General features: G+C 52.3%; 2 protein-coding genes across 2 annotated transcripts in view; one reads left to right on the top strand and one right to left on the bottom strand.

Annotated features, from left to right (window-relative positions):
* Nucleotides 1-3,847: 3,847 nt before the first annotated feature.
* ETV7 (ETS variant transcription factor 7) lies at nt 3,848-10,927 on the bottom strand. Its single transcript, XM_069770767.1, has 8 exons — nt 10,298-10,927; nt 8,144-8,261; nt 7,717-7,881; nt 7,330-7,437; nt 6,229-6,420; nt 5,786-5,928; nt 5,334-5,434; nt 3,848-4,667 (listed from the first exon to the last, which is right to left on the bottom strand). The coding sequence occupies exons 1-8, from the start codon at nt 10,301-10,303 to the stop codon at nt 4,556-4,558; spliced, it is 945 nt and encodes a 314-aa protein (XP_069626868.1). The 5' UTR covers nt 10,304-10,927; the 3' UTR covers nt 3,848-4,555.
* A 99-nt stretch (nt 10,928-11,026) lies between these two features.
* Nucleotides 11,027-15,036, top strand: part of KCTD20 (potassium channel tetramerization domain containing 20) — a 36,006-nt gene continuing 31,996 nt past the window's right edge. The window contains exon 1 of the mRNA XM_069771028.1: nt 11,027-11,103. The gene's annotated coding sequence lies outside the window, so the exon portion shown is untranslated. The remainder of the gene's footprint in view (nt 11,104-15,036) is intronic.

Genomic DNA, 15,036 nt, shown 5'->3' with positions numbered 1-15,036 from the left:
TCTTACACCAAAGATCTATTTGGCTCCACAGCCACCCCCTTGCACCCCTGTGCCTGTTACACCGTCCCACAGGCTGCTGCCCGCCATCCTCATTGCTATTTTGCCATCTGATGGCAATATTACGCACTGCATCTTGCAGGGACGGTGCTGGACGCGGATGCATTTGCCAGGCAGCGGCTGCCGGCACACAGGATTTGGAAAACCCCTCAGCAAGATTTCCACCTGAGCAGTGCTCCATTTTCTCTAGTTTTCAGGTGGGCTGATGAGCTGCCCAGGTCCCTCCTGGGTAAAAACAGTCTTTTCATGATAATGGGTTCAGCTTGCAATTGGAACAGTCCAGGATTATTTTCTTTCTGTTTCTACAAACTTTCTGTGCCATAATTTCCTAAAATTGGGAGAGATCCAGTCCATTTCCCTCCGTTTCTCCTGAGCCTACACTAATGAATCAGAGTCTGGTATTGATTAGGAATTACCTGGCTTTGTTTTCCAGCATCCCCATCTACTTCTGATAAATAATTAAACTGTCCATGAGGAGCTCCACGCTGCTAACTAGCATATGACCACGTCCTTTCATAAGCAGGCTGATTCCAGTGGGTGAGGAGTTTCACAATCAATTTTGTTGGGTTTCTTTCCTCTGCAACATCCATAAAATGAAAAGGCACATCCACTCTGGTGATAAGGCACAGTTTGGCCACCTCCAGTTTGGAGATCTTGCTACTGGAGATCATCCAAGGCTGAGTCCAAACACAATCTCTGCTCATGGAGGACTTCTCATGATTAAACTGGGAATCAGCTTTGACTTATGGCCACTTGCAGGCTTTTCCGCTTTGTAACAGCATGTCTGGACACAGCCTAAAGATGGGATACCCAAAGTGACTCCAGGAAAAATCTTGACCTGAATTGTGATTCTGGATCCAGACCTTTATCCAAGTTCAGATCCCTCCTGCGATTTGGGACATGCTCAAACCTAATGGGAGAAAGGCATAAGAAAAAGATGTTTGCAAGAGACCTGAAACAAACCAAAAGCCCATTACCAGGGTTGGGGGAAGAGATCTGGATCCAAATTTGTCCACTTTTCTCATCAATACTCGGAGAGAATGAGAAAGCTGGCTGGAAATGCAGTCACGTGGAGGAAGCACACAATGCTGAGGTTGGCATCTTCAGGCCAGTAACATTGGAGGAAAAAGCAGAACTAAAAGCATGGGGACACAGGAGGGGATAACTGGCTTATTTACAGGAACTTGCTCCAGAAGATGGAAAAAAAACAAGGGAGAGGTATTCCTCACACAGAGCTGCGAGGTGTGGAAGGTTACAGTGGGTTCAGGAGAAGACAGGATTCAAATCACCCAGATTTCCTGGGAACAAGACAGACAGGCCACAGGCTGAGGTTGGACATCAGGAAAAGCCTCCCCCGCAGGAGGGTGGGACAACCTCAAATGGGTGTCCAGAGGGGCTGAGGATCACCATCCTTGGAGATCTTCAAGATTTGGCTAGCCAAAGCCACAGCCAACCCGACTGGCTGTTGGAGGCAGCTGTGGTTTAAGTGGACCACAAAAGTCTCTTCAAGCCAACACCAGCCACCTGGGCACAAAAATATCTGCAGTTTCAGATCTGAACCCCGACGGGTGTGTCGAGGGCAGCCACTGCTCCCTGCACCGGCCCAGGTTTGGACAGATGGCACAGCCAACACGTGGCCTCAGTGGAAACCTCTCAGCCCAGTTGTACTGTGCCTCTGATCCAAGAGGGTGGTGGGCATCAACTCCCAAAGCAAATCTTCTTTTCCTCCAGCCCTGGAACTGATTTTAGCTGCTTCCCTCAGCAGAGGAGCAGTACAAGACAGCAGCGGGCATGCATGGGCATTTGCATTTGCTGCCATACAACACCCTGCCCTGAACACCACTAGACCTGGGGCTGTCAAAGCATGGATGACGTCCAGGGAACAAAGCAAATGCAAACCTTCAGGAAAGCCCACACGTGGCACGCGCTTGCATGCCACCAGCCCTGGACTTCAGCCACGGCAAAAGGCACCAACTGCTGTGTGCTCTTCCTCCCCACACACCCACGCCAAACACCCCAGCACAAGCGGCGGTTACTCAGCTGTTTACCCAAAGGGATGGGTCCCTGTTCCAGGAAAGCAGCAGGTTTACAGCCTTCCTGCCTCTGTTTACCGCAGGGAAAAGAGACACATTGCCCTGGGAAGGACACAAGGGCTTCCCGGGAACATGGAAAGAGGTCATCATTGCAAACCATCCATGCAAAGGTGCCCTTTGATTTTCACCCTCCAAGATCCCTCCTGAGCCGCAGTGGCACAGCATGGCACAAGGAGGGTTGAATGCTTTTGGCAGCTTCCCAACCGGGAGAGGAAATCCCTGTCCAAGTCCAGCGGGATCCTTAGTCATGGCAGGAAAAACAGGTGAAGAGAGAGCATCTCACACGCTCCCTGTGAGCAGGGCACAAGTACCAGGATGACCAACTGTCACCTGCTCCAACAAAACAAAGCAGGCTAGAGAAGTGGTGGGATGCTCAGGAGTCATCAGAGCTGTTTCCATGGCAAGAAAGCAGGGGGATGTCTTGTTAGGAGGTGGTCAGGAAAAATGCACCCACAGGTGTATATCCCAGGAGCAACGCAGGGCCAGGATGGGACAGTTGCCAAAGAAGGAGGTCTGCTTTCCCACCAAAGCTGTCTCTCAGAGCTGTGCAGGACCTACACTGACTCTCTGCTGGATTTCACCCCAAGAAAGATCTGGCTTTAGTCTTCTCTGTGACAAAAAGCACCCTTTGTGGAAGGAAGGATGAGGTCTGGGTGCTTCACTGCACCTGCCCGATATGGTGCATCACCAGGCTGCAGCTTGGCTGGATGCTGAGTAACTTCCAGCCCCCCCTCCTAGCAGAGATTTTGGCCTCCCTTCCTAGCTAGGAGCTCCCAAAGGCTGTAACGCTATGCTCATTTACCCCGCAAGCTTCTCATTTCCTTCTCCTCCATCACTTGACTCATCAAGCACTTGTATTTTGCCAACGAGCTGGTGATTTCTGGAAGTGAAACTTCTCAGCTAGTTTCCGGAGATGTCGTACTGTTGACATTTTGCCAGCCAGGCACCATGTGTCCCACCACCACCGTCTCTTGCTGGCTACAGCCCACCAGGATCTCCAGGCTCCAGTTAATGGACACAAAGTAGTTTTGGAGGAGCCACACTAGTCATGGCAAAAGGGACTGTAGTTTCAGGTTGGCAACAACCAGCTTTGGTGGAAACCTCAGTCACCAACACTTGCTAGAGTTTTTCACAAGACTGACAGTTCCCAGACCCATTCACAGCATTGCTGCCCCAAAAGCAGTGCCAATGCAGCTCAGGCTTGGGAAAGGGTCCAGAGCAAAAATATGAGGCAGCAGGATAATTTCTGCTGTGGTGCAAAAGAGGAGTTGGAAGGAACTCAGCCATGAAACATGATGCTGCTTCATGACCTGTATCTGCACTTGTCCACATAGCTACAAAACACCATGTGTTTGCACTGCATTCACTCATCAGCTGCTGAGCAGCTTGGACTGTTGCACTCTGGTTTAGGGGCTGCTGAGCTTGGGGACAAGATCTGGGTGCCCACACGAGCTGGTTTGAAATGAGGAAGGCTTGGATTCCCCAGTTTCAGAACTTCAACCAGCAAGAAGTGGGATTTTCAACCTTACACAGTCATGAGCTTATTTCCTCAATGAAAAGTAATCTGAAAATATTATGGATATTTTCAGATTTAAAAACCACACACATATTGTTCTTTCCAGGTCACTAACTGTGCCTGGGGTTGCAGGTATTCCTGCTTCAGACTCAAAGCAAATAACCACGTGTCTGACTATGAATGTGGTCATATTCATTACTGGCTTTGTTTCTTTTCACATTATTTAGTCAGCCAATTACAAAAAGCATTACAAGGAGGGAAAGAAGTTAAAATGAGACCCAGCTTAGGGCATCCATGCAGCCTGGAGCTCAGCCAGGCCTGATTCAGGCAGATATGTCAACACACTCCCACCCTTAATCACAGGAGCAACCCCACAGGAGACAGTGAGATTACAGCATATCTGCAATGTAAGTCCATTCTCAAATCAGGGAAATGGCTCAGATTCAGAGCAGCATGTTCACACTTCAGGCCACTGCTTGCTGCAAAAGCACTTCAGTAGACGCTTGACCCAGAGCACATGCTCTGGTGCTCTCTGCTCAGCATGTCTCGCTGTAAGAATGGAGCAGTCTTTACCAGCAAGTTCGAACCTTAAAGAAAAGCATCAAAATTTACAGAGCAGAAATATCACATTCCCTTCCTCAGGACAGAAGGGAAGCAAGCAGAAGACCAGCCCACACATTCACCTGCACTTTTCAGGGCTGGGGGACAGTTTCTGGGCATGTTTTGCTAATGAAGCCCCAGAGATGTCACAGCTTTGGCTCAGGGCAGGTTTTGAAATCCAGGACCAGCTCTGTGGCCTTCTGTCCAGGAGATGCAAGAGACACCAGCACTTCCCAGCTGAGCTCAAGTCTGTCTGCAATGCACTGCAAGTGCCACCTTCAAAGATTTCCTACAGTGAAACCTCCAGTGGGTCTTCTTTCAAATCTTCATGGTCCTCGTTCTCCAGCTGCTCCAGTTTGCTGGATTTCTCATGGATGATCTCCCCAGGAGTCTTCAAAAACCTGCAACACATTTTTTTAATGGCTTTAAGGGCATGTCCAAACCCAGCCCCAAAGCAGGCTGTAAATGCTGAAGCCCTTGCCCTCATCAGCTGAGCTCTGGAGCTCGCCAGAGGGTATCCACCATCCCTGGGCTTTGCTGAGGATCCCAGGTCTTGCTTTGCACCCAGGATGCACCAAGCCTGGGGAGACAAAGCTCAGCACTCATTGGCCCAGAGCTGGCATTTTAAGTCCAAACTAGTCCCAGGGAAGCAGCCAGCACTGAAAACAGGAGGCTTCTGGCTTATTTCCACCCCTTCCTCTGTCTGGAGGTGGACTTCAGACCTGGTGTCACTGGGGAACAGGAGGGACCTGTTCAGCTTGGGTGGGGTCAGGGGCATTTCCTCCAGCACCAGCTGGACTCCATGTAGGAAAGCGGATGGATGCTGGCTCCAGGGCAGGTTGCTGGCCCGCAGCCCTGGAAAGGGCATCAGATGGGACCCAGATCCCAGGCGACCCAGCTCCCAGCTTGCAAAGGACAGAGCCTGGACACAAACCCACCAGGTTGTTGCATTTGCAGGGGAGGGTCTTACTGGAGGAACCAGCTGTCAACATCTGGAGCCCATCGCCTTCCCATGCCCCATCTGCACTATCCCAGACAGCTCAGTTCTCTGATCTGCTTCATCTCACCTGAACAGCAGCTTCTGCCCTGGCTCCTTTTTGATGATGTTGAGTTTGTAGTAATGTCTGAGTGCTCGTGACATCTTCTCGTACGTCATGTTCATCCGGTTCTGGAAGAAGAGAATTGGGCAGGGTTGAGTAAAAGCAAGCACCAACACCTGGTTTGGGTCTGTCTGCAGCAGGACCACATGTGGGACATTCGAGGTGGTTCTTGGGCACTGCAGGCTGCAGCGTGGGTCTCTAACCCAGACTTGCTTCTGGGTCCACAGCCATCATGGTTTGCTTTCCAGGGGATGAGAAAGGCTCCCTCTTTAATCACCAGGAGGTTGGCATCTCTCAGTAGCCCTGTGCCCACCCCGTCTCACCCTTCCCAGTCCCTGTGCCATCAGCTCTGGAAAACAGGTCATGAAGGCAACATGCAGAAGCCCAGGAATGACAAATTTGTTCTCAACTACATTTACCTTGTGGTTCCCCCAGAGCTGGGCAAGTCCGTTTGGGTTAACGACACGGAAGACCTTGGCTTCCTTGTCTTCCCACTTGATGTAAGGCTCGTAGCGGCTGTCAGAGAGGAGCTGGTACACATAATCCCACAGCAACCTGCAGTCTGAGTGTTGGTGGAGAATAAATAGTCACAGAGCTCCCACTAAGGCACCTATGCTCCAGTAAGGGTCAATCAGCAACAAGATTGCACGTTAGCAATGATAATAAATATAAGAAGACCCCAGAGCTCACACACAGCACTTTTATTGCTAGATCTCAAAACACTAGCAGGAACTACAATTTTTCAGGTGGGAAAACTGAGGCAGGGAAGCACACACTGATGCAGGGAGTAAATGGAAGGGAGACAGATGGACAGACAGGACAAAGCACAAGCCAAGGAACCGGGCTATAAATTCATATTTACCTGCAATTCTCCCATCCACTGGGGCTGACAGGGTTGTAGGAAAAGAGCAGATGGCATCTGCCCTGCAGCTGCCCTCCAAGCTGTGATGGGAAAGGTTCAGTGGCTCTGCAGAGCTACAGGACACAGGCTGTTCTGCACAACCCAGGCAGGAGGAAACAGCAGCTGGGGCAGCGACAGCTCTACAGTCTGTCCCTAAAAAAAAAAAAACCAACCACAAATCCCAAACCAAACCCAAACCCTGGTGTACATTGCAGCAGGTCCCAGGAGATCTTCCAAAGCCCTGAACCAGGTGGGGAGGGATAGCCCAGGCTGGTTATGAGCATGGTACCAGCCCAGCCAGATGAGGCAGGTGCTGAGGAAAGCCTGGGACTTTCCTAAGGCAGAAGTAGCAGAAAGTCCAGGGGGGTTAGAGAAAATGCTAAGTAGGGCAATAGCCAGATACAGAAGAAAAACTGGCATAGGAGAACATACCAGAGTACAGCACTCCCTCATAAATTGTTGTGGGGGCTTAAGATGTTCATCACCCTGTACCTGAGCCAGCAGAAGAGCCCAGGAAAGCACTCCCAGACCCACCTCAAGGCAAAGCCAGCTATTAAGCACCCTAACTCCTACCTAGGCCCCCTGAGGGCACTAATAAGCCTCGCTGGCCCTGACCAGCCTCACCTGGGGCCTCTCCCCACTCCACCCATTGGCCCAGAAGCTCTATTTAAGCTCAGCCCTGGCTCCTCAAGCCTTTCCTAGCTATGTTGCAGGAGAACTAGTCTCTAGCTGTAGCTGTGCCTCTTCCTGTCTGTTGACCTTCCCTGATCCAGATCTCAACCTGCAGATAGACTTCCTAGTGTAGCTATGGCCTTGCTGGGTTGCCATGGACCCACCTGGTGCTTAAGCCTGATTCTGACCAGACCTGCTTCATCACTATAAACTTCCTTGATGACCTGGACTTTGTTAGACCTGGCTGCTATCTCTGGGACTGTCCCACTTGCCTTGCTCAGGTAGTGCTGGATGGGTTCAGCTGGCTGAGCTTCAAACCCCAGATGTGTGCAACCCACTGTAGCTGAGGGCAGGCTCTGTTTGATGGACAGCTGCCATTCTCTAGCATACCTTCCTCTGTGCTCCTGGCTTCCCTGAAGGGTGAGTTCAGCAAAGGGCTGCACACCAGAGCTCTTCTTTGAGTCTTAATGTACTGGAGTATTTCATATAACACATCACCTGCAGAGAAGGAAAGTCTGCTCAGATGACTTTGTATTGTCTCTCTCACTTGATGCTGTTACTTAGATTTCTGTGCTACAGAGTAAGAGGTTATTCCCCACCCCAAAGTGTTTGCAGTCCAGAGGGACTAAAGGAAGAGGATTGTCCTTGTCTCCAGCACCCAACTGGCCAGGCAGAGCTAAAGCCTGGTCTGCTGGGACCCATCCAGCTCCTCTCAGCAGACCACAGCTTGTGCTGTACTTGGACAGTCCTCAGAAACACCCTTGCACTCCGTCTAACCTGAGCTCGGAGCTCGGTATCTGAAGTCATCCTTGGTGAGGATGCACAGGGCTTTGCCGTTCATTTCAAACTTGCTTTCGTCAGTTTGCCGAAGGGAATACTCTTTCTCAGCCCATCTTAGCCAGTGGATCACGTCGTCCTTGCTCCACAGTGAGGGCTGGATTCCTGAAACCAGGGGCAGCCTCTGAAACAACTCAGTCCACCTTCAAAACTGCTGAGGGGTGGCAGGGTGGGATACTAGTCTTCTCCATCACCAATTTTTCCCTCTCTATTAAGCACTCACAGGTCAAAAATGCCCCAAAGAGAGAAAATGAACCCTGATAACTGGGTGGGACACCACGGCTGTACCCACCATATCCCATCCTGTGGGAATTCCCTTTTTTTTTTTTTTTTTTAACCAGCATTGACTTGCTCAACATCTACTCACTCAGCCCGCCTGGAAGCTTGAAGATCTCCCCCTCGCTGATGGGTGTGTGTCTGGCCTGGGATGGGGGTGGTATCGAAGCTGCAACAGTGGGGCTGGAAAAACTGATTGCCACTTTACCCTGGGGAAAAGAGACCAAACGCATCAGTGGGGGAAAATTCCCAACTGTGGTCCTGCTTTTGCTTTGGAGATGCCTCCACCACGGTAAACACTGCTCAAATATTTTTTAACTGGTTTGTCATAGCAGCATGATATGCTGCAGCTCTTCCACACTGGCTCTAGGTCCATTACCAGCCCCAGGATGAATCTCTGGTTGCCCAAGACAGCATTAGTAGCCAGAGATCCCCCTCTTTCTCCAGCTCTTTTCTTTAGCAGAGGTACCTGCCCTCATCCAGGCACTAGATTATCCATCCCCACTGCCCCATGGCTGCAGAGAAGTAGAAGACGGAGCCAAGACTGGCAGAGCCTGCAGTGACTGTGCTGGCTCCCGCTTCCTCCAGGTTCCTCAGATGATTGTTGGATGCCCAGGGTTTTAGGACAGTACTTCAGTTCTTTAGAGTTGTAAAAATACAGCTGGTAGTAGTGCTTAGAATTTGTCTTAAAAACACTCTATGAAGAGATCTCTCTAACTTTTTCCCCAGTGATCATTTGGGTATAAGTGGAAACTGCCATCCCACAGTTTAGGGGGATGTCCACTCATCTTGCTCGCCTGCCATTAAGTCCCAGCCCCTCAAGAATTACTTTTCCTTCTCGGTTGCTCATAAAGGAGCCCCTCCAGCCTCACTGAACGGGTGAGATGGTCAGTGCTGGGAGGATTGGCAGCCCCAGCGCCTCTGCTGGGCTGGGTGGGGGTGTCAGCATCGCTCCCGCTCTGCCTCTGGGCTCTCATCCAGACATGTGAGGCAGAAGGGAGCTCATATCCTGCTTTCAGCCCCATCTAGATCTTGAAATATAACTGGCAGCCAAGCAGATAATGCTTCCCCTTAAAAATCTATTAACACAAATCCCAGCAATTTCTCAGCTTCATTCTCTGGAAAATTAACAATTTTGCCTATAAATAGTATTTTCTGAGGCGGTTGCCAACTCTCGGCACTTCAATACGCCCTCAGGCAGATTTTCAGAGGTGGTTAGAGCAGCCAGCGCTCCTTGACCGTGCGTGGGGGTAGAGGAGTTGAGTCCCCCCCTCCTTCCTTGAAAATCAGGGGTGAAGAAAATCAGAGTGTGCACTGACAGAGCAGATGGGAGTTGGATGCATCTTAAATGCAAAGCTGGTGTCCCCAAAGCCGGGAGCATGGGAGAGAGGAGCAAAGCACTCCATCCCTCCCAGGATAAAAGCTTCTCTGTGATCCAGGGGAAGTTACAGCCAGAGAAAGGCAGCAGTTTGGTGATGGATGAGGGGGTTTCTTCAGTGGAAGGATGAGTGTTGACAATTTCCCTGCTAGTGGTGTAATGATTGCTGGCTGTCTGGGGGTTATTGGTTTTAGAAAAGCAAGCAGCTGCATGATGTTGTATGAGGAATCCAGAGAAACTCCAGTATAAACTCTGAACAGGCTTGATAGCAATGCAAACTCTTTCAGATTCATTCTAAGCAATAAACTACAGGAAAAATAAAAGTGAAAGAAATTGGCAGTGTATTTTGTCTAGAACTCCTTTAAAAAGGTATTTTAGTGTTTTCCCATCGGTGTGACTCTCTTACAATGAGATTTACAGTAAAAACAGACCAAATGTTTGATATTTTTCTTGCTCCTAAAGATTTCTAGGGCATGAGATGCATTCTGAATTTTTATTACTTTGTACCAATTTTATTATGTTCTTGCTTTTTTTCCCGCTTAGCTGCTTTCACACACATTTCCAAGATGACATTTCCTTGCTTCAGGAGGAAATATTGTCCTCGGAGGTATTCGAGGGGGAAAGCGAGAAAAGTAGGGGTGAAAACGAAACGCCAAGATGTGCGAGAGCAGCTTTCGGCTCAGTCCCAAAATGAGGAGGACGGAGCCCCCCCGGCTGCTCCGTGAGGCCGTTTGGAGGTAGACGGGGGGGTCACACCACCACCACCCCCCCGGGGCATCAACTTCCAGCCCCTGGGGGTGGGAAACCCGGGGGGGGGAGCGGGGGACGGACACGGACGGGACCGGGCTGGGGGCGGGCAGCTCTTACCTGCATCCCCGGTGGCGGTGGGTGGCCGCTCCCCGCAGCGGTGCTCGGCGCTGCCCCCACCCCGGTAGAAGCCGGAGCTCGGCGCTGCCCCGGTGCCCGGTGCGGGCGGGTCCCGTCCCTGCGGCCGCTGCGGCTTCGGCGCGATCCTTCCGGGAAACGAAATCGAAACGAACCGGAGCCCCGGGAGGCAGGAGAGCGGCGGTGGGCAGCGCCCGGGGCCGTATCTTTCCCCCCGCTCCTCTCCCGGGGCCGCCGACCTCTGCCCGGGGGATCCCGCTCCGCCCGGTGGGTTTGGCTACCAGCACCGGGGGACCCTGTTCTCCCGGGGGGCCCGTCCCGCCGCGGGCTGGAGCGCGACCCCGGGGACGGACGGACTGCCGGAGGAGGGGAGGGATCCCGAGACACGGCGGGGGCGGGTGCAGCTCGAATATTTGGGTTTATCCTTTTTCTCCCACCGGGAGCGACCGGGACGGGACAGCGCTGCTACGAGCGGAGCCGGGTGACCCGGGGAAGCACGATGTGAGGGCGGGGGGAGCCCGGAGACACGGGGGAGGAGGGGAGGACGCGCACCGCTCCGTGACCACCGGGCCATGAGCACCGGCAGACGCGCCCCACCGCACCCACGCGCCCCGGGACGCCCCGCCACGCCCCGCCATGCCCCCGACCTCCCCCCGCCCCTCCCGGTTCCCATTGGCCAGCCGCCTCGGAGAGCGGGGCCAATCAGGGTAGCGGCGGGGGCGGGGCGGGGTTTAGCGGCGGGACCCCGCCCTCCGCCCGCGTGAGGGAGCGGCCTCGGCGGGGACGCGGTGAGTGAGGCCTAAAGGAGGGGGGGGGGGCCGGGGGCTCTTCGTGGGGCCTAGGATGGCCTGTGGGGCCTTCCCGACCCTCCGTGGGGTTTGGGGGGGGGCTGCGGGGGCTCTTTCTGGCCCTCTGTGAGCCTTGGGGGGGCTTCAGGGGCCTTCCCGGCCCTCTCTGTGCTTTGCGGGCGACTTACGGGCCTGTGGGCCCCCGTGGTACGCTGAGTGCTCGGGGGAAGGGGGGCACTCGGGGTTGGGGGGAGGCCTTCCCTGCCCTCTGCGGGCGTTGAGGAGGATGTCTGTGGTGTCACAAGGGACCCCATTGTTCTCTATGGGCTTTGGGGGGGCCTGTGGGGGCGGGGGGGCTGCCCTTCTCCCGTTTGGGGAGGTGCGTCTGGGGCCGCCTTTGTGTGCGGTGAGGGAGGGACATCTATGGGGCTGGGGATGCCTCCACCTGCCCCGTGTTATTGGGGGGGGGGGCTTTGGGGCCTCTCCTGCACTCTGTCTGTGTTTGGCAGGGGGCTGGGGCTGTTACCCCTTGAGTTACTGCTGCACCCCTGCATCTTTGACACGTCACCCCTCTCCCCTGCACTGTGTGGGAGGCCTCGGGGCCTGGACTGTGCCCGGTGCCCTCTGGTGGGGCTGCTACTTGTGACCACCACCACCACCCCCGGAGCGGGAAACATCCTCTTCTCAGGGTGCCGGTTGGTCACACTGCCCTCCTGCGCGTGTTCTGGGATTGTAGGCTGGGGCATTATTATTCTTAAGCATGTTTTTAGGCTTGAGTCTACCTTCCCTTTTCTCCCTCCTTTCTGGCCCCACTGTGCTTTGAAAGGGAGCAGGAGTTTCTGAGGGGTTTTCCCCTAAACGGGTGTAGTAGGTGAGACCTCAGCCTGCCTCTGCTCATAGGCACCTTTTTGTGTTGTGACTTTCCCCGTCTCTGATCCTGGTCTCGCTCTCTCTGTACTGCCTTCTCAATGACCTTAGGCTTTTCAGGAAAGGGGTAATAATAATGCTGGCAATCTTGGGTATAAACCTGAGAGACTGAGAACACACCTCTGCAGGGAGAGTGTTTTGAATTACTTTGCCAGGGTTGCTGCAATTTGCTGCAAACCCACGTCTTGTTGTAGCAGTAAGTTACAGCTTTAAGGCAGAAAATTCACCTGTGCTCCCTGTGCCTGCTTTATCCTCACCACAAAGTCACAATCCTCCCTGCTGGCATTAGCAGAAATCACGAACTGTTAATCGGAAGGAGGTTGTGTCTGGGGAATCAACAGAAAGGCTCAGCTCCCCCTGTTGAGGTGTGTCCTCATTTACCCCAGTGCCTGGACTGTGCAACTGCAATGCTGACAGTCACCTGGATTTAAGCGTTATAAATACTTCTGCCCTCAGTTCATAGAAGCATTTTCAGTGATGTAAGCATCAAAACAGTGAATTGTTTGGCTCAAAAACTGTGGGTTTGTCTGTAGGCAAAGCTGCTTGTAAGAGTTGTTAGTTATTCTTCAGACTGGATTTACACGTGCCTTTATTACAGTGGAGCAATTTTATTTAGGGAAACAGTCACCTTTAACTAAAATAGACTGATACTGTTTACAGCCTCTATGTACTTATGTCACTAAAAAAAATGCTCTTTTGCAAAGCAGCCTGCACAACAATTGCTTATACTGGCACAATTGTCTTTATTTTCTATAATAACATCCATGTTAGAGGGTCTTCTATGGTCTGATCTTATGGTTGAAATTGAGCAGTTTATGTAGACTAATCCTAAGGGAAACCTGTGCAGAAGACTGTGTCCAGACTTATTTCAGCTTGTCTTAAAGCAATTAAGAACAGATTAAAGTAATTTATGCTGTCATGAAAACAGGTGTGTGCTGAGTTAGCTAAATTGGTGTTTGTTTCAAGATAGACTTATTTGCAGCACATGAAATGCTTTTTGATCTCTTTCAGTACTGTCTTTTGCTGCTAGAGTTGAAGGGGATGAGTTTTCTGTTTGATTTGGGCTTAAAATGAATGATCTTTTTGGTAGGAGTTCATCACATAATTTTATATTTTGCGAGCTTTCTGTTTTGTAGTTATTCTGTATAAAGTTGAGCGGACTTCAGTGGGCCTAGTCAAGCTGCAGGTGTCTACCTGGAAGAAGTTGTAGTTAAAAGGTGCAAGCTGGTTATTTATATACTTCTTGACAGTGGTGAGAAGCGAGTTATGGCAAATACATTTGAGCTGTTTGATGTAGATTGCATATACCTACAGGCAGAGAAAGTGGTTGGGGCTTTGGGGGGTTTGTTGGCGTTGTTTTTTTTCTGGAAAGGTTTTGTGACAGTTCTTTTGAGTGGAAGGTGTAGGTAGTTAAGGTCTGGCGGCCAGAAGATATCGCGCCGTACGGAAAGATAGAGCCCCTCCTCTGATAGCCAGTAGCGGTTAGCTTAGTTTATGATGTAAGCAGACGGAAGTGACGCTGTAAACCCAAGCTATATAATGCCGTGTTACATACCAATAAACACCATTTGCCGTCCACCACATTGGTGTCTGTGAGCTGATGGCCCGAGCGGCCTGGGGTTGGTCGCCGCGCCGTTCCTGAACCAGGCCGCCGCGCCTCTGAAGGCAACAAGTGGTGCCGAAACCCGGGAACTCGCCTGGAATCGGGTGAACGGCGGCCGGAGCGGCAGGACCAGCCCGGCGGGGCGGACGCTCCCGGACCAACAAGGAGGATGGAAGCCCTTGTGAAGGTCATATCGCCATTACATAAGCAGTGGGGTATTGATTGTAAACCCAAAGATTTTACTCTCGCAGTTGCGAGGCTTTTGCAAATTGGGGTCATTGACCAGCCGGTGGATATTCTCCACCCTGAAGTGTGGGATAAGTGCACTAAAGCGTTAGTCGAGGAGACGATGTCCTCGGGTTGTGGGAAGACTCTTAAGGTGTGGAGGAAAGTCGTACAGGCCCTGCAGAAGGCCTTCCAAGAACAGGAGAGCTGGAAAGTGGCGAAGAACTGTTTGCTGGCCACACCGAAATTGGGAGTCGGGGCAGCCACACATACTGCATCCTCCAGGCGATGATGATTCTGCTAAGCCTAAAGATCTGCAAGAGGGCGACACGCCCCCTCAATATAACCTGCTTACAGAGGGACAGAAACGAGCTAAATCCTTCTGGGGTGGGTTAGCTGAGGAAGCCAGGGGCGCCGCAGAGAAACCAGAGTCTGAGGAAATCTGGGCTAGACCACCACCTTACGCGCCCCAAAATGGCGCCGAGCAGAAAGGGGAAAGGCGGAGAGAGGATGCCCTTGGCGGGAACAGGGAGGAAGCGCTAAAACTAACAAGCGCAAACAAACGGGAAGGGGAAGAGAACAAGGAGAAAGGTGGTGGGAGCGACCGGGAAGGGGAGGGGAGCGCGAGCGAAGGGCGGAAAGCCAATCAGAGCGGCCATCTGAAAATATGCCCTTAGGGCAAACACCCCGCCGAGCAGAAGGCGGGGCGAACCAAGAAGGAGGGAACGGCCCGCCCGCAAGGGAAGTGGGCGGGGCCGGAGCCCAACAAAAAAGTACCGGGACCCGGAAGAAACCAGTCAGTCGCGTTCCGGTTCTGGATCAGGCACTGGCTGGGACGAGTGGCTCGTGACTGATTCAAACTCAGAGGAGGAAGGAATGGGAGTAGGCAGAGTCAAAAGCCAAAGTATCCCCGCCCAAAATAAAGAGGGACCGCGAGGGAGAAAAATTCCTCTTACGGATTGGAGGAAAATAAAGATTGCATGTGCCAATTGGGTCCCATCGGCCACGCTAGCGTTCCCGGTCCGGGTGGCGGACGGGGGACAAAGAGTCCACTTGCCAATAAACCCTAAGGATGTACAAGCGATTGTTAAAGCGATTGCGGACAAAGGGCTTAATTCTGCCATGGTCTCCACCCTTATAGATGGTGTCTTCGGGGGAGATGAAGATGACATGCTCCC

Source organism: Haliaeetus albicilla, chromosome 26 (assembly GCF_947461875.1).
Source record: "Haliaeetus albicilla chromosome 26, bHalAlb1.1, whole genome shotgun sequence".
NCBI classification, from domain to species: domain Eukaryota; kingdom Metazoa; phylum Chordata; class Aves; order Accipitriformes; family Accipitridae; genus Haliaeetus; species Haliaeetus albicilla.
Note: the sequence above shows the minus strand (reverse complement) of the source record. Positions and strands in the feature narration are given on the sequence as shown.